Source organism: Oryctolagus cuniculus, chromosome 15 (genome assembly GCF_051225735.1).
Source record: "Oryctolagus cuniculus isolate XC-2025 breed Fujian yellow rabbit chromosome 15, ASM5122573v1, whole genome shotgun sequence".
In the NCBI taxonomy this organism is placed as follows: domain Eukaryota; kingdom Metazoa; phylum Chordata; class Mammalia; order Lagomorpha; family Leporidae; genus Oryctolagus; species Oryctolagus cuniculus.
Window position 1 is genome coordinate 79,405,240 of NC_142881.1, and position 22,052 is coordinate 79,427,291.

The 22,052-nt window shown below is 61.9% G+C and overlaps 2 protein-coding genes across 2 annotated transcripts; one reads left to right on the forward strand and one right to left on the reverse strand.

Annotated features, from left to right (window-relative positions):
* Positions 1-490: 490 nt before the first annotated feature.
* On the reverse strand, positions 491-16,751 carry MMRN2 (multimerin 2). The gene is made up of 7 exons (XM_002718359.6): positions 16,485-16,751; positions 6,691-6,819; positions 6,502-6,608; positions 6,331-6,411; positions 5,976-6,155; positions 4,093-5,835; positions 491-1,573 (listed from the first exon to the last, which is right to left on the reverse strand). Exons 1-7 carry the CDS (start codon positions 16,637-16,639, stop codon positions 1,191-1,193), a joined length of 2,778 nt encoding a protein of 925 aa, XP_002718405.4. The 5' UTR covers positions 16,640-16,751; the 3' UTR covers positions 491-1,190.
* Positions 16,752-17,664: 913 nt separating this feature from the next.
* Positions 17,665-22,052, forward strand: SNCG (synuclein gamma). Its single transcript, XM_017348684.3, has 5 exons — positions 17,665-17,883; positions 18,582-18,623; positions 18,868-18,995; positions 21,491-21,559; positions 21,796-22,052. Exons 1-5 carry the CDS (start codon positions 17,763-17,765, stop codon positions 21,814-21,816), a joined length of 381 nt encoding a protein of 126 aa, XP_017204173.1. The 5' UTR covers positions 17,665-17,762; the 3' UTR covers positions 21,817-22,052.

Sequence of the window (22,052 nt, forward strand, 5' to 3'; positions counted from 1 at the left end):
GAAAGAACTTGGGCTTTTGGGTTTTGAACCTTCAAAGTAGATTTCAGGGTGGGCGTTTGGTGCGTTGGGTTAAGCACCCCATGCTGGAGTGTCTGATTCCAGGCCCAGCTGCTCTGCTTCTGGACCAGCTACCTGCCAATGAGCCTGGGAAAGCTCCCGACACCCACATGGGAGACCGTGATGGAGCTCCTGGCTTCAGCCTGGCGTGGCCCTGGCCTTTACCAGGCCAAATTCTACACCCTTCTGTGCCAGGAGCTTCCTCCGCGTCTCCCACCCGGGTGCAGGGGCTCAAGCACTTGGGCCATCCTCCACTGCCTTCCCAGGCCATAGCAGACAGCTGGATCGGAAGAGGAGCAGCTGGGGCTAGAACTGACACCCATATGGGATGCCAGCGCTTCAGGCAGCGGCTTTACCCGCTATGCCACAGCGCTGGCCCCTTCCACCCGCTTTACCAAGTAGTTTTGCTCCCCGAAAGAAATTGAGACAGAGCTTTGGAGAGGCATCGCTTTATTCCAGAGCAGTCAATACCGATTGGGCATCCCGGTCTCCCCGCACTGCCTCGCTCAGCTCCCGTCCTGGGTGGAGATGCTAACAAGGGGGAGGTTGCCGCTCAGGCAGCCATGTGAGGACAGCAGGTGTACGCCACGCCCGTGGGAGCGAGGCAAGGTCCACCTGAATGTGGCAGATAAACGGGAGATGTGCCTGAGCCTGAAACCGAAGGACAGCTACTCATGTCAGTGCCCTGGGGGCTCGCCGGAGACAAGCCTAATGCCTATGCAGTGCCTGGAGGCCGGCTTCCAATATCGGCCCAAGTGCCACCTGCCTTGAAAACGCTCCCAGAGGAAGGAGTGACGGGGACGCGGGAGCTGGGCCCAGAAGATTCCAACCACAGGAGCAGCCCACCCCCAGGGGAGCTGTGGAGTGCGGGGTGTAGCAGGAACCTCCAAGCCCCGCCCCGCGTTCCTGAGAGGTCGCTCCCCGGGCGCTGCGCTGCGCTCTTACTCCAGAGAGGCGGCCCAGGCCTCCCCGCCACGCGGAAACACCCGGGGCGCAGGGCGCAGGGCGCGGCTCCGAGCGGCAGGCTGCTGGGGCAGGGCTGGACTCGCTGCCGGGTCTTCACCCTGCCCGAGCCTCAGGCCCCGCGGATGGCCGAGTCCAGGGTGGCTGATGAGCCCTGTGCTCTAGGGGGTTCAGGTCCTGAACAGCAGGAAGCCGCCAAAGGTGGTGCTGGGCGGGCTGCTCTTGGTGATGGAGCCCTGGGTCAGCTCGAACCACACCCTGTCCCCCCTCTGCAGCTCCAGCATAGCGAAGGTGGTGGCCAAGCTCACACCCGCCTGCCTGGTGACGCAGACTGGGGTCCGATGGCGACTGCCGAGCACCAGCTGCCCGGTGCCCAGCCCGGGCCCAAATTCAATGCTCACTGCAAACAGGTAGACGCCAGGCTCCGGGGCGAGGAAGTAGCCGTGCTCCGGGAAGTAGCCGCCGCCGACGTTGATGGACGTGGAGTTAAACTTCACCGTGTGCAGGTCAGTGGTCCCCTCGGAAAAGCTGGCGTAGAAAGCCACCGGGAAGCCTGAAACAGGAGGACAGTGCTCAGCGACCCCGAAAACCACCCCCCACCCCTGAGACCAGGCCGGGCGTCGCGAGCTGACTTCCGGAGCACCCTCAGGTTCTCCCTAATGGGGGGGGGATGCCAGGCTGTGGTACATTGTAGCTTAGCGTTTGGGGGGGCTGGTGTTGTGGCACAGAGTGTTAAGCCGCATCCCGCAGGGCCAGCATCCCATATGAACGCCGTTCGAGTCCCGGCCACTCTACTTTTGATCCAGATTCCTGGGATCCGACTGTGAAGTTGACCTTGGCACCCACAAAGACATGTTCCCCGTTGGTCCCCTCCCCATACTCTCCCTGCGGGGTGAGACAAAAGTCTTGCTTTTCTCTGGTTCTGGAAGGTTTCTGGAGGTTAGTTCGCTTCGTGTGCAATCGCACCCTAAGCCCTGCAGTTTCCCCTCAGAGCCCAGCAGGAGGCGCACTCGCCCAGCTGGAAACAGGCCGGCCTGCAGCGCCCCCTGCCGGCGCTCCGTCTTCCCTCTACCCGGTCCCCGCCTGCGCTGCAGATGAGCCCAACCAGCCCGTGTGGGCTCCGCACGCGCTTCCCGCAAAGGGTGGAAAGGTTGTGTAAACTTTGAGCGTGCTTCCCTGAGGCGCGCCCCCACATCCCTACAGCTATCCTGCGAGACACGCAAGAGGACTTTTTTTTTTTTTTTTGACAGGCAGAGTGGACAGTGAGAGAGAGAGACAGGGAGAAAGGTCTTCCTTTGCCGTTGGTTCACCCTCCAATGGCCGCCGCGGCCGGCGCGCTGCGGCCGGCGCACCGCGCTGATCCGATGGCAGGAGCCAGGAGCCAGGTGCTTTTCCTGGTCTCCCATGGGGTGCAGGGCCCAAGCACCTGGGCCATCCTCCACTGCACTCCAGGGCCACAGCAGAGAGCTGGCCTGGAAGAGGGGCAACTGGGACAGAATCCGGCGCCCCGACCAGGACTAGAACCCGGTGTGCCGGCGCCGCAAGGCGGAGGATTAGCCTAGTGAGCCGCGGCACCGGCCGAGGACTTTTTTTTTTAAGGACACAAATATTTTGAAAGAGCAAAATAGTACAGTAATAAACAGATACCCTAAACCGTTGGGCAGATTCTGCAAGTCACCGGCACACGGAGGCCTTGCAGAGACCCAGGAGTTAGTGCAGGTGGCACAGCCTCAGCCCTGTGGATGCTGGGGAAGGGGGACATAGGGATCCCTGGCAAACACCCAGTTGGCCATCCTGGGAGGTGGGGAGTGACGCCCGCACTTCCCAGAGCAATGAAGGGAGACACGCCCTGCTGCAGCCTGTGTCCTGCTCCACACTGCCTCCTGGCCTGTTTGGACATTTGGAGGGTGAGTGGGGGCAGTGCAGGCTGGGACAGCCAGGCCCTGAACCCCCCAACCCCCACCCCCACCCTGTGCCAGGTGCACCAGGGTGCAGGTGGCCAACTTGGTAGCCCCTTGTCCTCTGGCCGGCGTCTTTGGCAGAGCCTCCTCCCCCGGGGCACCTTCAAGGAGGGAGGTGGGAAGGGCAGCTACTGAGTGCTTGAGCTCCAGACCCAGCTGCTGGGCCTGGGTCCCCAGCAGTGAGGCCGGGAGCAGCCCTCGGTGACGCTGGGGACCGCTGGCCTAGGTTTGGGGCACCCCTGTGCTGCAGGCGTCTGTCACATCCCGGGGACGGGGGAGGGAGGTGCTAAGGCATGCATGGCTGCACTGCTGCGATGACTCACGGTGGCCAAGGTGGGAAAGGACACTGCAGGGGACCTGCTCGGGCCAGAGAGCCGGGAATGCTTTAGGAACTGGGGCCTTTCTCTGCATTGGCCCCTGGTGAGGCAAAATGGCCGGTGATGCCAGCCCTCCCCACACACTCCCAGTGCACAGGGGTGAGGGGTTGGGATGCAGGGATTGGGGGAGCAGCCCCAGGGGGAGCCATGGCACCTACCACTGCAGCTTTGGCAGAGGCGGCTGTGCCGGTGCAGGGGCTCTGGCGTGAATGCTTGGTCCTTGTGACTCCCACCCCTCCCCCACTCCCATACTTAAGGTGACTTTAGAAGCCCATGGCCCTGGCCGGCGCCGCGGCTCACTAGGCTAATCCTCTGCCTGCGGCACTGACAACCTGGGTTCTGTCCCAGTTGCACCTCTTCCAGTCCAGCTCTCTGCTGTGGCCTGGGAGGGCAGTGGAGGATGGTCCAAGTGCTTGGGCCCTGCACCTGCATGGGAGACCAGGAGGAAGCACCTGGCTCCTGGCTTCGGATCGGCGCAGTGCCGGCCGTAGCAGCCATTTGGGGAGTGAACCAACGGAAGGAAGACCTTTCTCTCTGTCTCGCTCTCACTGTCTAAATCTGCCTGACAAAAAAAAAAAAAAAAAAAAAAAAAAAAAAAGAAGAAGCCCATGGACCTGAAAACATGGTGTGGGGGGGTAGACCCCCCAGGAGTGGTGAGCAGGGCCTTGCTGGCTCCTTAGCAGCAGGAGAGCTGCCGCAGGCAGAGGGGCCCAGTGCGCAGCCCGGGAACTCACCTGCCTCCCAGAGGCCGCCCAGACCCCTTTGCTTCGTCCCCGGGACGCCTGCTTCCACCGCGGGCTTCGCGTGCTTCTTGTCTCTCTTCCGGGACCCTTCCAGGCCTTTCTGGTGCTTCTTCCCTTTCCTGTTCATAAAGGCTTGCAGCCTGCCCAGGTCTAAGCTGACATTGGTGGCCGCCAGCTCTTGGAAGTTCCCGAAGAGGCCGTGGAAGAGCTGCTGGTGCTGCTCCAGGTCGCGCTGGGTGGCAGAGAGCGCACTGCGCAGGCCCTGCAGGGAGCCGTTGAAGGAGGCAGCCCAGGAGGCTTCGCAGCAACGTCCCAGGTGTTTCACGGCAGCCGTCAGGCCCTCGAGCTGGTCCAGGGCCGCATCCCGTCTGGGCTCCAGGTGCCTCGCGCCGTCGTCAGCGGCCTGCTCCAGGGCGGCCACGCGCGCAGCCAGCTCGTGCCAGCCGAGCGCCTGCTCCTGCAGCCCGCTGGCCGCGTCCTGCAGGCCGGCGCGGATGTGCTCGTAGCGCAGTGGCAGCGGGTCGGGCTCCTCCTCGGTCAACCTCTCCAGCGCGTCCTCCCCGAAGAGGGCGGTCAGCACGGCCTCGTGGCGCAGCGCGTCCTGCAGCAGCGAAGCGAAGGCGCCGTGCAGCCGCTGCACCTCGGCGCGCATCTCACCCGCGGCCGCCTGCAGCGCGCCCACCTGGCCGTGCACCGCCTGCAGCTGGCTCCGGAACCGTGCCCGCTCGGCGCGCGCCTGCTCACCCTCCACTCTGTGTGCGTCCACGGCCAGCGACACGGAGTCCAGGGTGCTGCTCAGGGCTTGCAGGGAGGAGTTGTCCAGCCGGCGCTGCTCGTCCAGGGTCACCTGGGTGTCCTCCAGGGCGTGCGTGGTGGCCTTTTGGCCCTTTTGAATGACATCCAGGTCGAAGTAGAGCTTCTGGCAGTTGCAGTCCTTGACGTACTTCAAGAGGTCGGCGTGGCCGCCCTGCAGCTGCTGCAGGGTGAGGTTGACCTCCAGCAGCTGCCGCTCCACGTCCTCCTTGTTCTCCTCCATGATCAGCGACTTCTCCATCAGGATGACCCGCAGCTCCCGCAGCGCTGTGTGGTTCACCTGCAGCTCCTGCATCTGCCGCTCCACCTCGCTGATCTGATCAAAGCTCTCATCTGACTCCGAGTACAACTCCTTGATCTCGTTCGCGTGCTGGGCCAGGGTGGCCTTCATGTCCGCCAGGGTGCTCTGTGCTTCCTGGTCCCTGAGGCCCATGGCCACGTGCAGCTCTGACAGGTTCCTCTGCAGCTGGCCCAGCCTGGCGTGCAGGCTGTCTGGCTCCGGCTTTGCAGCCGCCACCAGGCTGCCATTGGTGTCCGGCGGCTCCTGAGCCTTGTGCAGTCGCTTCAGCTTGGCGTCCACATCGGCCTGGACCTCTGAGAGGGAGTGACGCAGGGAAAGGAGTTGGGCATGCAGGCGCGTCTCCACCTCCTGCTGCAGCTGGTCCACTCTCTGGGCATTGGCCTGCGCCTTGGCTTCGAACTTGGCACTGAGCTCCTGGAAGTCCGTGCTGGCCACGGTGCCCTCCTGGACTCTCCTGATGGCCTGGCGGTTGGCCTCCACGTCCAGAGACAGGTTCCTCACGGCCTGGGAGAGGCTCTGCAGGCTGTCATTGAAACCCTTCCAGATGGAGCTGAGGTGCCCACGCAGGAAGGCGTCCACGTGGGACAGCAGCACTTGCTCCAAGGACCTGCCGGGAAACCCTGCGAGGGACACATTTTTACGCGAGCGCCCACAGCAGAGACACTGCAGGAGCCTCTGTGGTCTGGGCTGTCCTCTCCCCTCCTCGCCCCCTGCCAGGTCACCTGCCAGGCTGTCCCTCAGCCCCGAGCCTGCCGCTCACCCAGCTCTGTCTGGTTTGCCTCCATCCTCGCAGCTGTGAGCTGATCAGCCGGGGCCTTCCCCAGTCCTGGGGGGTCGCCTGGCAGCGGGTGGCCGTCACTCTGGAACTTCCCCAGCAGGTGCTCCCGCTGACCCTGCTGCTCCTCCGGCTCCATCTCATCAGCCTCGGCAGCTGGGTGGCCTGAGTATGCGTGAGACATGCGTGTGGCTAACGCTCCAGGCCTGGGCAGACCCCAAAGTCCAGTCCAGAGGAGACGCAGGGGGCCAGCAGCAGGAGAGGCAGTTGTGCTGTCTCCGCCCACCCTACCAGGGCTCCGCCCACGCGCCCCTCTGCCGGGCTCAGCACACCAACGCACCATGCTCCAAGCTGTCTGGCCGGTCCCAGGGCTCCTGGTGGCTGCCGCCTGGCTCCACAGGTTCTGGGGTTGTAGTGGGATCTGCAGAAGAAAGCATCAGATGTGGACCTTGGAGTTGGAGGAGCTGTGTGAACTCAGAGGTCAAGGGCAGTGGGCTGCGGGGAGTGCTACCGTAGTGCTGGCAGTCGGGGCCCCCAAAGCCCGGGCAGCACCTCCAGGCCACGGACATCAGCACCTTCTGCTTGACCTGGTACACCGGCTTCTGGGCCACCCGGTACCTGGGGAACAGGGCCAGCTCAGCGACTCCAGGGCGCCACTCTCCACCCCCAACCCCCACCCCAGGACCCCCAGGAAACTCACATGACTCTGACTCTCTGGCAGTCTGGGGACCCCTCTGGACATGGCTGCTGGGAGTGCACGAGGAATTTCTCTGTTTTGCAAGCGGCTACAAAGGTGACCAACTTGGACTTCTGGTAGGGGCACCAGTTCCTGGAAAATGAGCCAGAAAAGAGGGCTGCTGAGCCGGCCCAAGCCGCCCTAAGACCCCCGCTGGAAACCAACAGGAGGGGCTGGCACGGTGGCACAGTGGATTAAACCACTTCCGGGAGCACCAGCATCCCATCTGGTGCTGGTTCGAGTCCCGGCTGCTCCACTTCCAATCCAGCTCCCTGCTAATGCGCCTGGGAAGGCAGCAGAGGGTGGCCCAAGTCCTTGGGCCCCTTTATCCTGAGAGGGGATAAAGAGGGTGAGAGACCTGGATGAAGCTCCTGGCTTCAGCCTGGACCCTGAGAAGGGAGAATTCTGCGTTACCCACCCCTGGGCTCCAGGGCCACCCACAGACCCCGGCTGGCGAGGAAGTCACCTGCTCTGCCGCCTTCCCCAAGCCTGGGTCAACACAGGAAAGTCCAGTGCAGAGCCAGGGGGCCTGGCACTGTGTCTCCTGGTGCCAGGGAGGCAGCTGGTGCCCCCGGGGTTGGAGAGTCCTGGGCTCTGCCTCTTTGCACCTCTAGCTGTGAGGACTTCAGTGAGGCACAGTGTGTGTGTCTATGGTGGTGGTGGGGATGCCACTGCGCTGAGTGACTGGAGCAGCCCGAGCGCCCGACTTCTGGCAGTGCCCCGTGCATGCTGCCCCAGGCCCCGGCAGCCTGCCCAGCTGGTGCGCCTGGCTTTACCTGCGGCCCTCCCGTGCCTCAGCAAGGCTCCTGCTCCCTGGCCAGCCCCATTATGGACTTTGAATCAGCCAGTGCCAGGGGACAGAGGCAGCTGGGCAGAGCGGCCTCCTCTAGTGCCCTGCAAGGGTCACCCTGGGGTAAGGGTCACCCCTGGGCAGTAGCCTCTCCATCTTCACCCTTCACCTGCAGTTGCTGTGGGTGATGCAGCCCCTGCTCACGGCTCCGTGGCTGGCTCCACGGGGGGCTAGTGGGTGGGGTCCGGCTCTTCCCTGGCAGTCAGCTCCCAGTGCAGATGACAGTGGCCTCCATGTTGAGCTCAACACCCTCTCAGAGTGGCCAGCATGGAGGTGCGGGCAAGCGCGCATGCTGGGACCCCCCTAGACGCGGTCCAGAGGAAGTGAGAACTGGGCTGTGTCCTAGACTCAGCGAAGCAGGAGGAGCTATGCAGGTGGCCACAGAGGGAAGGCGGGGGGCGGGGGGAGAGGATGTGGGCACCCAGGGTGTCCCTGAGGAAGTCATGGAGATGACTTGAGAGTCACCAGGCTCCTGGGTACAGAAAGGACAGGCAGAGGGCAGGTAGGGGTGGTGACAGGGGTCTAGGGGGAGATGATGGATATGGGAAAAGTGGCCACAGTAGGAGATGAGAGGAGGAGATGGGGTTGCTGTCAGGGCTGGGGTTTTGTCCTCTGGAGCCTTCATGCACCATCGGGGAGGGCAGTGAGAACACCTCCAACATGAGTGTGGCCCGCCGGCGCCTTTGCACTCGGCCACTCTTGGCAGGGACGTCCCCACCTTGCCAGCCCCGGGGAGGTGGGGGAGGCCGGCGGCCGGTGCCAGCAGCGCTCCGCCCACAGAAGCAGCCCAGCCAGAGCGCCCACAGCACACACCTGGACCGCTGGCAACACGCACACTGCAGCCTTTCCCCACCCCCGCCAGCAACCTGTGCCTCTGCTCCCTCTTAAGCCAGCCATGGTCATCCCTGAGAAGAGCCAAGAGCGAGGCCCCAGCAGGCAGATGGAGAGCGAGTGACCTCAGGGTCGCCCACACTGCGGGGGCCCAGGGTGTCCCCATGACCCGCACTCTGTTCCCAGCCTGAGAAGTCGCCACATCCCAGAAACAAGAACAGGAAGCTGTAAAAAGAGGCAGCAGGGAACATTCAGAGAACAAAACGAACTCTTGGGGGCGGGCGTTTGGTGAAGACGTTTGCGTCAGCTTCAGTGAAGCGAGGTGCCTGGCTCAGGTCTTGCTCTGGCTCCTGGCTCCAGCTTTCTGCTCTTGTACACCCTGGGAGGCAGCAGGCGATGGCGCAAGTAGCTGGGTTCCTGCCGCCCCCGTGGGAGACCTGGATGGAGTTCCTGGCTGCTGGCCTTGGCCTGGCCCCAGAAAATTTTTTTAAAAGTTTTATTTTTATTTATTTGAAAGGCAGAGTTACAGAAGCAGAGAGAGAGAGAGGACGGTCTTCCATCTGCCAGTTAACTCCCCAAATGACTGCAATGTCTAGAGCTGAGCTGATCCAAAGCCAGGAGCCAGGAGCTTCTTCCCAGTCTCCCACATTGGTGCAGGGGCCTGAGGACCTGGGCCATCCTCCACTGCTTTCCCAGGCCATAGCAGAGAGCTGGATCAGAAGTGGAGCAGCCGGGACTCGAACCATTGCCCATATGGGATGCTGGCACTGCAGATGGTGTCTTTACCCGCTGCACCACAGCTCTGGCTCCCCAAAATAGAAATTTAAGAGCAATGTTAGAGGGTAAAGTTAAAGAAATTCCCCTGAAAGAAGAGCAAACAGAGCTGAAAATTGGGAGAGAAAACACAAGAAAAACAGAGAAAATGCAATGTCTAAATAACAGGAGTTCCAGAGCCTAGGAAGGAAACCATCAACAAACAAATACATGCCACATGCCCGAAGGGGAAGACCAGCATCTCCAGGTACACAGGGCCTGCCCGCCACCTGCAGTCCCATAAAAACCTCGAAGGAAGTCACGTGATCAAGGCATGCTCCGGCTCTATGAACCAAGAGGGCCCTTCACAGTGGCAGAGAGGAAAACCCGAACACACACACGCACGCACACACACACACGTGCACACACACACGCACACACACGTGCGTGCACACATGCTCACACACACGCACACGTGCACATCTCTCAATGGCAGCACCCGGAAAGGAGAACTGCGTTCAGCATTCCCAAGGCAAACGACCTGCCCTGCCTGACCATCGCGATGCCTGAGAAGTGCGGGAGACGCTCAGAGAACTTCCCTCCCACGGAGCCTCTGCGGGGGGGTGCCTGCGGGCGCTGGAATCCTGCAGGCACGTCGTCGGAACCATCCCGTGGGCTTGGGACAGAAGTCTCTGGGCCCCGTGTTCCTGGGTTCCACAAGCCTCTCTAGGATTAAGGCCCGAGCATCAGCAAGGGGCAGCCCTCTGGGCCGTCCTGTGCTGCAGGAATTGCCCCCACCAAAACCAGAGAAAGCCAAGCAGGGGGAAATGCAGACACTCCAACCAAAGGCAGGGTGAAAGGAGCCCCCAGACAATGCTGGTTGAGGGTGCAGAGGGCCCCCGTCCACACTGGATCACCTTCGGGAGCCCTGGGGGTAGACGTATCTCCAAGAAGACTCAGCTGGCCAGACACCTGGCGTGCATGAGCGTCGCGGGAGATGTGGACAACTGGCTGGCAGTTTGGAATTGCATTAGTCACAAAGACAAAGAAAAGTAACCGGGAGAGGAAGGCAAGGCCTGGCTGGCATTGTGGCACGGCTGCTTGTGATGCCAGCATCCCGTATCGGAGCACCTGTTCAAGTCCTGGCTACTCTGCTTCCAATCCAGCTTCCTGCTGATGTGCTGGGAAGGCAGTGGGGGAGGGTCCAAGTGCTTGAGTCCCTGCCACGCACGTGGAGACCTGGATGGAGTTGCAGGGGCCTGGCTTTGGCCCGGCCCAACCCTGGTTGTTGTGGACACTTGGGGAGTAAAGCAGTAGATGGAAGGTTTCTCTCTCTGTCTTCCTCTGTGTCTTCCAAATACATAAATGAATGAATGACTCTTCAAAAAATTAAATTTATGGAGCTGTTCACACACACACAAATAGGACAGAAGACATTTTTGTTTTTTACTCCATGGAAAGCCAAAATTGTGCAGAGGATAAAGATTCCCAGGGAAGGGCCGCTTAGGATACCTGCGTCCCATATCAGAGTGTCTGGGATCGAGCCCTGCCTTTGTTTCCAATCCAGACTCTTGCTACTGTGCACCCTTAGAGGCAGCACTTGATGGCTCAAGTTCTTGGTCGTTGTTGCCCGTGCAGGAGTCCTGGATGGAGCTCCAGGCTCCTGGCTTTGGCCTGGCCCAGCTCCAGCTGCTGGGAGCATTAGAGGGGTGAATCATCAAATGAAGGACTTCCCCTCCACACCCATCTTTCTCTAAAGATTTATTTATTTATTTATTTGAATGAATTAAAGAGAGAGAGAGAGGAGAGATGGAGAGAGGTCTTCCATCTGCCGGTTCACTCCCCAAATGGCTGCAACAGCAAGGGCTGGGCTAGGCTGAAGCCAGGAGCAGGAGCTTCTTCCAGGTCTCCCATGTGAGTGCCAGGGCCTAAACACTTGGGCCATCTGCTGCTTTCCCAGGCGCATTAGCAGGGAGCTGGATGAGAAATGGAGCAGCTGGGACTCAAAGCGGTGTCCATAATGGGATGTGGCACTGGCTTAACCTGCTAAGCCACAACACTGGCCTCTCTCTCTCTCTCTCTTTGCCTTTAAGTAAATGAGATGTGGATGGGGCCGGAGCTGTGGCATAGCAGGTAAAGCCACCACCTGCAGTGCTGGCATCCCATATGGGCACTGGTTCAAGTCCTGGCTGCTCCACTTCCCATCCAGCTCTCTGCTATGGCCTGGAGAAGCAGTGGAAGATGGCCCAAGTCCTTGGGCCCCTGCACCTACGTGGGAGACCCAGAAGAAGCTCCTGGCTCCTGGCTTCGGATCGGCACAGCTCCGGTCATTGCGGCCATTTGGGGAGTGAACCAGTGGGTAGAAGAGTTCTCTTTCTCTCTCCCTGCCTCCGCCTCTCTGTAACTCTGCCTTTCAAATGAATAAATAGATCTTAAGAAAAAAATAGTGGAGCAGCCAGGACTTGAACCTGCACCCACAGGGGATGCTGGCATTGCAAGCAGTAGCTTTGCATACCACATGCTGTGACACCAGCCTCATTGATAAAGTTTTATCAGAACACAGCCAGGCCCAAAGATGCTTCGATGGCATAGTTTGGTAGATGAGACAGAGCACAGGAGCCCTAGACATCTGGCTTCTGACTGCTTCCTGCTAACGAAGACCCTGAGAGGCAGCAGTGACGGCTCGAGGAGTTGAGTCCCTGCCGCCACTGTGGGAGACCTAGGTAAGAGTTCTTAGCCGCCAGCTCTGGTTCAGCCCAGCCCGGGCTGATGGGAGCTCCTGGAGAGCGAATCAATGCACAGAGAGTGTTCTGTGTCTTTCGAATCAGAATTCTTAAAAACATGTTTCAAATTGTGTGTCTGGCCTCGTGTTAAATATTTATTTTCTCTCCCTTTAGAGAGAAGGTTTGCTGATGTCCTGGTTGCACGGTCAGCCGCTCTGCCAAGTGTGTGGGGACAATCAGCGCTCCAGCTCTCTCCAGGCCTCAGAGGCGCTGGCTCCCAATTCTCTTGCTGAGTCTCTGAATTCTCCGCATCTCTGAACACTGTGCTCACGTGGCTTCTTCCGGGGGCAGCACTGTCCATGAGTCAGCCCTCACTCCTACCCTATCCCGCAGCCCCACGGGGAATGCACACATCCATCCTTCTCCCATAGGGTCATTTTGAATATTCCCATTCAGATGGCTGTGTACGTTGCTCTCCCTGCTAATGGCCTGGGAAAGCAGCAGAAGATGGCCAAGTGCTTGGGCCCCTGCACCCACGTGTGAGGCTCGGGAGACGCTCCTGGCATCGGCCTGGCTCAGCCTTGGCCATTGCAGCCATCTAGGGAGTGAACCAGCAGATGGAAGATCTCTGTCTCCCTGTCTCTCCCTCCTTATCTCTCTTTGTAACTCTGCCTTTCAATTAATAATAAATCTTAAAAAAAAATGCGCTATTAACAAAAATTGGTCAGCGTCCAAACTTGGCTCACTTGCCAGACTTTCTGAGCCCTGCCTGTGGGTATAACTGATAAAAATGAAACTTAAAATAAATAAAATCCTCCCTGTAGATGACAGGGAGACACTGGTACAGGGTCTGACAACCCAGCTGGTGGGCACCCAGGCCAGCAGGGGTTTGAGCCCCAGGGACTACCGATTGGTGCCAAGGGGACACCCAGAAGTCAGGACGGGGGAGCACTGTTCACTCACACTCAAACTGCAGACCGTGGAACCAGAGCTCAGGAACTCTGCGTGTGACACCTGCCTGCACAGATGCCCGGGCCTGGGCCCCATGGAAGCTTCTGGAACATGGGCTCAGCCCTAGGGAAAAGTGGGTGTTGGTGGGGGAGGGGAACTTTTCCCCAGGTGTGTCTGGCCGCATCCGAGACAGCTGGCTGCTGCTGGGCTTAGTGGGTGGGGTCCCAGGGCACCTTACAGTGCACAGGGCAGGCCCTGCACCTGCACCACAAGGCATCGGCCTGTGCAGGTGTCAGCAGTGCCGAAGCCGAGGAGCCCTGTGATCACGCGGAGGGCCCTGGGGGCCTGGGCCTGCCTGGGAGCGCCGGGCTCCGGCCAGCAGTGACCGGGACTTTCCATCTCCAGTTCCTGGAGCGGGAAACCGCTGCCCACCTTTCCTGCCCTGGAACTTTCTCTTCTGACCTGCTCCGGCCCCGGGCTCCCGCAGCGCCCGTCCCACTGCCCACGCTCCACCCGCCCTGCGGCCACCCGCTTGGCACACACAGTGCAGGCTGCTGGCCCGGAGGCCCTGGGAACATTCCTGCCCTTTGCTTTGGTTTCCTCCAGCTCTTGGCAACTCCTTGCTGGCCTCGGCGCCTGTGACCCTGGCCCGACTGCTGAAGCACTCATTGTTCGCAGGGCCCCTCTGCCTCTGGCCATCTGCTGCTTTGCACCCTCCTTGGGAGAGCCCCCTGGGCACCCTCATTTCCCAGGGGTCCCCGAGTGGCAGGGGCTGGCCAAGAGCGAGGGAGCTGCTGCCTGTCCTGCTGTGAGCCTGCTCTCTGCCCCAACCTGCGGCTCCACCCGTGGAAGAGCTGCAGACAGCTTTGCTGCAGATGGGCTGGGCTCTCCTCCCCTCCCCCTTTCTGGACGGCAATGACCTTCTCCCAGTCCTGGAAACGTGGAGAAGCCGTGCCTCTGGGATGCGCAGGTGGGTGTGGGGAAGGTAGAGAGAGCCTCACGCAGGCAAGGGGCTGGGCAGAGCCTCCTGCATAATGCATGGGATGCCGCGGGCTGCCAGAGCACTTAGGAGCCGCTCCCCCCCTCCCACGCCCTCTCCCACCCCCAGGCTTCCTGGGGATGGAGGGCGTGTTCTCAGCAGCCTTGAGTCCAGCCATTAGCGTGATATCCCAGGGGACAAACTTGGCACGGCTTTGTCGTCCCTGAGCCAGAAAGGGGCATTGGCAGAGAAGCCTCAGGCTGCCCAGAGCTGAGGCTCCCTGAGCATGGGCCTGGGGGCCTTGGCACCAGGCAGGGGGTGCAGGGGTAGGAGGGGGGCTCCTCCCTGTTCTTGCTGGGGTCCTGTGTCCAGGGAGCAGCAGGTGCACCGTGGCCCAGCGACCACCTAGGCTCCACCCTGCTCCTGTGTGAGCACCAGCAACTGTGCTGAACTCCCCTGGGCTTCAAGCTCTCAGCTGCAAAACCCTAACCGCCCAGGGCCTGCTGCGGTGGAACAGAGACAATAAGCCTCAGCCATTCTCGCTCACTGCCCAAAAGACAGATGAACATCGGGATTTATCCCTTGCCCTTGGATCGCAATTGGGTCTCACACCCTATTGCCTTTACACCCCACCCTGCATTCTTTCCTAGGTTCCAGAGGCCCCGTGTGTGTGCAGGGCCACCTAAAAGACCAGTTCCAGAAAAATTCACCTCCCTTGCTGCTCCCTACTCCCAGCCCTCCTAAGATATGAAAAGACCGGGCCCCTGGGGTCAGGGCTTCCTGCCATGAATTCCATCAATGTGCACACCGGCAGTCGGTCACCCACCCCTGTGCATCTATTTTCTCTGAGTAAATTGGGTCTGGCTGGAGAGCCGGACACTGCCTCCTCTCTGTTCTGTGCCTCTTTTCCTAACACTGCTGCGGGCGCCCCTCCCGTGCACGGCTGCCAGACTTGCAAGCAGCCGGGGACAGGGCAGAGGAAGCCTGGGTCTGCAGATCAGCAGATGTGGGTGGCAGCTCTGAGCCACCGCTTGGGAGCTCAGGGGCCCTGGCTGTCGTGCCCAGAGGCCACGTGGGAGATGAGACTCCGTGCCCGGGCTCCCCAGGGTCCTGCAGCAGACTCAGTCTCCTGGGGCAGCAAGTTATGGGTCACGGGAGCTCTGGTCCTCAACAGCCTGCCCCAGCCAGGGGCCTGGAAGGAGCTGCTTCCTCGTGGAGTCCTAAGGCTCCCATTGATGGCTCCCTGCGCCCAGCCCTGAGGGGGTCCCCAGGGACCCAGGAAACAGCTAATCAGGTCCCTCCTTCCCCCTCCGCCCCTGGGATCTGACTATTCTGGGACACAGGGCACTGAGCAGCCAGTTGCCCGGTTTGTCTTCCCCTGGGTCTGAGTCCAGCGCCCGTCCTGGCTCAGGCTTCAAGGCAGGGGTGATGGGCGGAGGCCTGGCCCTGGCAGTGGGGGTGGGGGCTCGGGCCTCTCCTGCTGCCGGGGGCGGCCGGAGCTGGGTTTCCCCTCCTCGATGTCAGCAGTACGGGAAGCCGTCAGCCCAGGAAGCAGCAGCACTTCCTTCCTTTCCCAGCTGCTCCTCCGGACGCCTCGGCCCCTGGGCCCCTGGGCCGGTGGGGGTCTGCACTTCCGGGAGGGTGGGAAGCCTGGACTTGGGACACCTGGGAGTGCCCGGGGCCAGGTGCACCGCACACCCTCCAGGCCCTGAGCAGAACTGGAGCCGGAGGCAAGATTGGGCACCTGCTTTCTCACTCTCAGCCCCGCCCCTCTCACCTGCAGGCACCGGAAGCTGTCCCCAGGGCCACTTTCATGCCTGCAGATGGGAGATGCAGGGTGGGTGTGATGTGGCCCCTCCTCCCCTCCCAAGTCGCACGGCCAGGGGAGGGGACACTGTGGGGTGCAGGTTGGGAGCATCTGGGGTAGTGAGCCTGTTCCCGCTCTCCCTGGCTGTGTGACCTGGGCAGCTGCTCAGCCTCTCTGTGCCTCTGGCTCCTTCTAAGTGGCACCAGCTGCTCCACTCTGGAGTGATTGGAGATGAGGCTTAGACCCTAGGGTGGGGGACCACCCACAGGTCCAACACCATATCGGCAGGAGGGTCCCTGGCCCTGGACAAACAGAACACTGGAGAACAGCATCCTGGGTGCAGCCACAACCTGCCCATTTCCAGGGGGGCCCCAGTCTCTGGGTGCCGCTGTCTCTCCTCTGTGCTCTGCAGTGCAGGGAGTCCTGTCTGCTCACGGGCTGGCAGTCAGGGCCAGGCCCCCTGGGCGTGCACATCAAAATCCCACACCAGGACCTCTGGGCTTAGCAGGGGAGCCTGGCTGGGGTTCAGCTTTCCTAGTGGATTTTGCTAGAAGGGCAGAAGTCACAGCCAGCTGGAAAAGTCCAGAGCTATCGTCTCCTGGAGGCCCATGCTGGGTGGGCAACAGGAGATGCTGATCCCACCCCAGCTGAGCTGCAGGCCCCCTGCCCCTGCCACGGGCCAGGCAAGGGGCACCCTGTCATTCTTAGGCCAGACTCCCAGTGCCCCTTGGAGGCTCCTGCTCAGCCTCACAGCGGGCACGGAAGATGGACAGTATTAGCCCATTTCACAGATGGGTAGCTAAGGTCCAGGGAGGATACGCTGTGGCTGAGCAGGGACTCTGCCTGAGCTCAGACCGTCCTTACCGTCGGACAGGGTCCTGGTTGGTGTCTTCAGCCATTGTCCGCGGTGGCCTGGGACCCCATGGATCGGAGAAACTGGTGCTGGGGACCTGGGCCCAGGCCCCAGGCAGCGCCCAGCCCAGAGGTCCCCCGAGGCCGAGGAGCAGTATCAGAATCATCCTCTCGGTGTGAGGCAGGCTTGTTCTGGGCTCCACGAAGGCTCAGCCTCAGCTACTGACTCCAGAAACTGCCAGTGACGTCATCTTCAAGTTGACTGTCAGAGGCAAAGCAAACACGGAACAACAAAGAGAGGAAGTGGCCTGGGCCGGCCCACCCGGTGTGCGCCGTCCGGCGGCCCCAGAGCTCCTGGCCTGGCCCTGACACGGGCTGTTCCTGTGCCCCAGGAGGACTTGGCTCAGGGACGCTGGGGGAGGGTGGGGGGAGCGGGAGAGGGACACACAGGGGATGGCCTTGGCCAACCATATTCCCAGGGGGAACCAGGGCCCTGGGAGTCAGCAGAGGCTCATAACCTCGAGGTGGGGCTGCAGGAAGCGGCCGGTCAGGCTCGGGGGTCCCGCTGCCACCCACGCCGCTGGCCAGGAAGTGGCGGGCACGTTGTGCCCTCAGCCCCTCGTCCGTCCGTGGGACTGTGGGAGCCAGTGTGGGCTGGAGGTGGGGCTCACAGAAGCAGAGGGGCTATCTTGGGGTTCAGTAGCACGCAGCCCAAGGCCGGGGCACAGGGGAGCCCTGTGGGTACCCAGCTGCAGCCGCTCCAGCTCATTTCCCCAGAGGGGCCGGGGCAGAGGGGCGTCCTGGGGCAGCCCAGGCTGGTGGAGCAGGTTGGTCACTCTTACCCGACAGGTGTGTGCGTGACCCCTGCCCTGCCTGCGACACAGGGTGCCCTGGCCAAGGTGCCTTCCCTCTGTGTGCGGACATGCAGGGCCTGCCGGGAATGAATGAGGGGCCCTGAGGGAGGAGGGGTGTGTGCAGCCCCCTGCCGCCCCTCTTGGAGGGCAGAGGGCAGGAGGGCAGGGCAGAGCCGGCTGGGCCCCCTGGTGGGGCGGAGGGGGGGTGAACCTACTTCCTGATGCTTCCCAGAGGGAGGCCCCCCTCCCGCCCCGCCCCGCCCCCACCCCCGCCCCGGGGTTGGCTGGGCTCCTGCCAGCCGCCTCAGCATCAATATTTCATCGACGTCAATAAGAGCGGCGGCGGGCGGACAGCGGCTGCAGCAGCACTCACGCCGGCTCCAGCCCGAAGCTCGCAGCTCACAGGGGAGCCAGGCTCCTGTTCTTGCCCAGCGCCATGGACGTCTTCAAGAAGGGCTTCTCCATCGCCAAGGAGGGCGTGGTGGGCGCCGTGGAGAAGACCAAGCAGGGGGTGACGGAAGCCGCCGAGAAGACCAAGGAGGGGGTCATGTATGTGGGTGAGTGGGCGCATCTGGGCGTGGCCGGCAGGGGCTGCGGGGGCGGGCGGCATATGGGGAGGGGGCGAGGGCCTGGCTGCTGGGCGGGGTTTCCAGGCCTTGGAGCATCCCTAGGCACCTGCTGCACACCCACCACTGTTTGCTTCTGGCTTCCTCAGGACCGCTGAGGTCCGTGAGCACAGACCACGACCTCACACACAAGCCAGGCACAGCCAGGTTCCCCTGAGCCCGAAGACCCTGCAGCCGTGGGCAGCTCCTGCCCTCTCCGTACCAGGGCTGCTGTGGCCCAAGCCAGGCCACAGGTCCCCACTGGCCCAGAGGGACAGGTGGGCTGGGGAGGTGAGACCTAGGCTCAGTGTCTGTCCTGCCCCACCCCATCCCCCAGAGCATGGGGAGGCCGGGCTGATGACTCAGCTGTCACCTGCCCTGTCCTGCTGCTGTGTCCGAGGTCCGGGCCACACCCAAGCAGGGTCTGGACCCCCAGTTCTGGTCTTGGTGGTCGTCCTGCCGTGTTTTCTTGTTGCCTTCTCATCTGTTCCCTACCTCCAGGCACAGCCCCTCTGAGGGGGCTGCTGGGCCCAGACCCCCTCCTCCCCCAGCCGAGCCCACAGTGTGCACAGCTGCTCTGTTCTGGGTTCTCCCCAACCGCCCCTGACTCCAGGAGGCGGCCTGGGCTGAGCCTTCCGCTGTCCCTCCAGGAGCCAAGACCAAGGAGAACGTGGTGCACAGCGTGACCTCAGGTGAGCCCCCAGTCCCACCCCCCAAGGTGGGGAGCAGAGCCCTGCAAACCCTGAGGCCAGACCAGGGCGGGGCTCCTGCATCCTGCATCAGTGTCGCAGCAGCTCTGGACTCACACGGGACAGCCCGGGGTCCCAGGAGCCGGGGGCTGCAGCCTGACCTGGGATGGGGATTGGGGTGGGGGTGCAGGCCAGCGGTGGGGGGAGGGGAGGAGAGGGATTGAGGCCAGCCAGAGTCCTCCCACAGTGGCTGAGAAGACCAAGGAGCAAGCCAATGCCGTGAGCGAGGCTGTGGTCACCAGCGTCAACACCGTGGCCACCAAGACCGTGGAGGAGGCGGAGAACATTGTGGTCACCTCTGGGGTGGTGCGCAAGGTGAGGGCCACACGGAGGAGTGAGGGGGTGAGAGGTGGGGGGTAGTGGGGGAGGTATCACTATTCCAGTTGACGCTCGGGGGCTGGCTTGGCCTCTGAGTGGATGTCCATTGTGCACTGGGGTGGGGCTTGAGCTCTGCGCTTTGGTGGGTTTCCGGAATGCTCACCACACCTCGGAGAGTGGAGGGAGGGTCTGGGGCCCATTTGATAAACAAGGAAAGCGAAGCTCAGAACCACGCCCACAAAATGGCTCCCAGCCTTTGGGAAATGCTGCATTTTAGACGTGAAAACAAGGCCCCGTGTGCTGACAGCGCACAGCATGCCAGAACTGCCCAGTCACCAACTGCCCACCCCGTGCCCAACTAGGCTGGCCTGACCTGGCTGCTGCCTCCTCCAGGGATGCAGCGCCCCCTGGTGGTGGAGAAGCAGTTGGTGTTCTGACCCCGCCCTGATCTGCCTTTGTGTGCATGATCGTGATGTATGTGCCTCTGTGTTGTGAGCGTGGGTGTATATGGGTGTGCACGTGTGGTCATGCACGCATGTGCATAAGCGTTTGTACATGTGTGTGGATGTCTGTGTCCACGGAGCCGGCTCTGCTTTCAGTGGCTCACGTTCATTAACACTTAATTAGCGGCTGGCGCCGCGGCTCACTAGGCTAATCCTCCGCCTTGCGTTGCCGGCACACCTGGTTCTAGTCCCGGTCGGGCGCCGGATTCTTTCCCGGTTGCCCCTCTTCCAGGCCAGCTCTCTGCTGTGGCCAGGGAGTGCAGTGGAGGATGGCCCAAGTGCTTGGGCCCTGCACCCCATGGGAGACCAGGAGAAGCACCTGGCTCCTGCCTTTGGATCAGCGTGGTGCACCGGCCGCAGCGCACCAGCCGTGTCGGCCATTGGAGGGTGAACCAATGGCAAAAGGAAGACCTTTCTCTCTGTCTCTCTCTCCCACTATCCACTCTACCTGTCAAAAAAAAAAAAAAAAAAAAAAAAAAAACAAACAAACAAACAAAAAAAACAATTCGCACTGAAATCCTGTGGGCTGGGCTGTGGAAACCAGGGTCCGGAGAGATTAAGAAATTTGCTGGAGGTCCCCTGGTGAGTCCATGGGGGCTTCAAGATCCCACGGGGGGCCAGGCTCCTGCGCCCATGCTCTTGGGGGTATGTGAGGGACTCCAGCCTGGGGGAGGTGTGGGGGGCTCCAGCCCCAACACCTGCTAAAGGACCCCAGCACAGCAGCACTAGGGAGTCCCTGCCCAGACAGTGGGGGGAGGGGGAGGGCTGCCCTGCCCCTGGCTCCGGGGTGGGGCCCAGGCCTCTGCTTCCAGGGCCAGCACAGAGTGTCTCTGGCCCTTGGTCCCCAGCTCTTCCCCTTCCTAGCTCTGGGGCCTTGGGAAGCAATGGAACCTGCTTGGGTCTCATTTGGTCATCTGTGAAGTGTGGGGGGGGGGGCTGCGTAACGAGACAGGGCCGTGACCCCCTTGAAGGGGCTCTGCCCAGCTTAGGGAAGCCCCCAGCAAATGAGGTGATTGTACCAGCAGCAGCAGGGGCCCTGGCAGAACCCCCTGGGGTCGGGGCCAGGCTGCCCGGGCACCCCTAGCTGATCCTGGAGGAGCCCTCGGAGTCACCCCAATGGAGACTCATTTCCTGGTGACATCCAGAAAGCTGCCCGACTTGTCCCCTGAGTGAAGCGCAGGAGAATGCAGTGCTGCCTGCCTGACCTCTGATGTACAGCCCTCGGGGCAGCAGGACGAGGCTTGCAATCCCCTGCCCCTGGCCAGGAGTGCCTGGCCCACTATGGCCGACGCAGGTCCCATGGTAGCACGAAGGTGGCAGGGACCTTCTGATGTAAGTGCTGGACCAAGGTCCTTGCCGGTCACCATGACAACCTGTGAACCCAGCCCCAACGATGGGCCAGTATCAGGCTGGCCTGGAATGTCGGGGATCCAGGGGACAGGAAGTGGGGAGGGATGATGTCACCTGTACTGGCCCTGACTAGCCTGAGCCTGGAGCCCACCTAAGAGGCAGAGAGAGGGATTCCTGCTGCTGGAGACTGGAGTGAATGGGCCTGGAGCAACCCAGACCTGAGGCTGATAGGCCCTGCATTTTGGAACCAAGACCTTGATAAGGACATCCAGCTTCCCTGGCCTCAGGGTCCCCATGAGCAGTGGTGACTCAGTCTTCCTCCCACCTCGGGGTGGAGGGGTGTGCTCATGTGACACGGGGACATCAGGGTGACACCAGGGCTGGGAATTCAGGGGCCCTTGCTCACCCCCACTCCAGCTCCCCAAGGAAGCCCGACCAAGGGGTACTCAGGGACCTGGGATCCGCTTGAGGGGAAAAGCTGGGTCCCAGGGTGCCGGGTACCCTCGGAAGGCCGTAGTAGCCTCAGTCCCAGCTGGGTCCCCCCCTCCCAACTCCAGCAAGGGTGGCATCGAGGGGCTGCCGCTCACCGTTGTGCCTGGGTCTCCTCACTACCTTGCGCCCCCTGCTGCTCCCCCGCAGGAGGACTTGAAGCCATCCGCTCCCCCACAGGAGGGTGAGGCAGCCAAAGAAGAGGAAGCGGCTGAGGAGGTAGGAGCTGGGCTCCCAGGGTACACTCCCACTCGGCACAGCTCTGCTGCTTCCTCTGGGGTCCTGGGCCTGTAGGGGTCTCCTGACCATCTGCAGCCCACACAGGGACTATGGGCAGGGCCAACCTGGGGCCTGTGTGCCAGGGGCACAGATCACTCCTCCCCCAACCCCTGTAGGGCAGCCACTGAGGGTTGTGGGCCTGGGGCGGTGTGCATGTGAGGGTCACTCTCTCCCAGGCCAAGAGTGGGGGAAAGTAGAGAGCTGCACGCTGGCCGGAGGCCCCAAGGAACACCCAGGGACCCCATCCCCTGCTGGGACGAGGAGTGCCCAGCCCCCGGAGCATGCCCTGGAGGCTGCCAGCGCTCCCTGCACCTGCTGCTGCCACCACCCTCACCTCCTGCCCTCGGCCCCTCCGGGCTCTGGGCCTTCTGACCCCACAAATGCTGCTGTGAGTTTTTTTTTTAATGATTCCAAATAAAATTTGAGTACCCCC

Bases quoted from the DNA above. Each gene is read 5' to 3' on its own strand.
- SNCG (XM_017348684.3), top strand. From the start codon at position 17,763: ATGGACGTCTTCAAGAAGGGCTTCTCCATCGCCAAGGAGGGCGTGGTG. The intron at 17,884-18,581 runs GTGAGTGGGCGC...CTGTCCCTCCAG, and splicing joins GGAGGGGGTCATGTATGTGG to GAGCCAAGACCAAGGAGAAC. The intron at 21,560-21,795 runs GTAGGAGCTGGG...ACTCTCTCCCAG, and splicing joins AAGAGGAAGCGGCTGAGGAG to GCCAAGAGTGGGGGAAAGTA.
- MMRN2 (XM_002718359.6), bottom strand. From the start codon at position 16,639: ATGATTCTGATACTGCTCCTCGGCCTCGGGGGACCTCTGGGCTGGGCG. The intron at 6,609-6,690 runs GTGAGTTTCCTG...CCTGTTCCCCAG, and splicing joins TGCCAGAGAGTCAGAGTCAT to GTACCGGGTGGCCCAGAAGC. The intron at 5,836-5,975 runs GTGAGCGGCAGG...TGTCCCTCGCAG, and splicing joins GGCAAACCAGACAGAGCTGG to GGTTTCCCGGCAGGTCCTTG.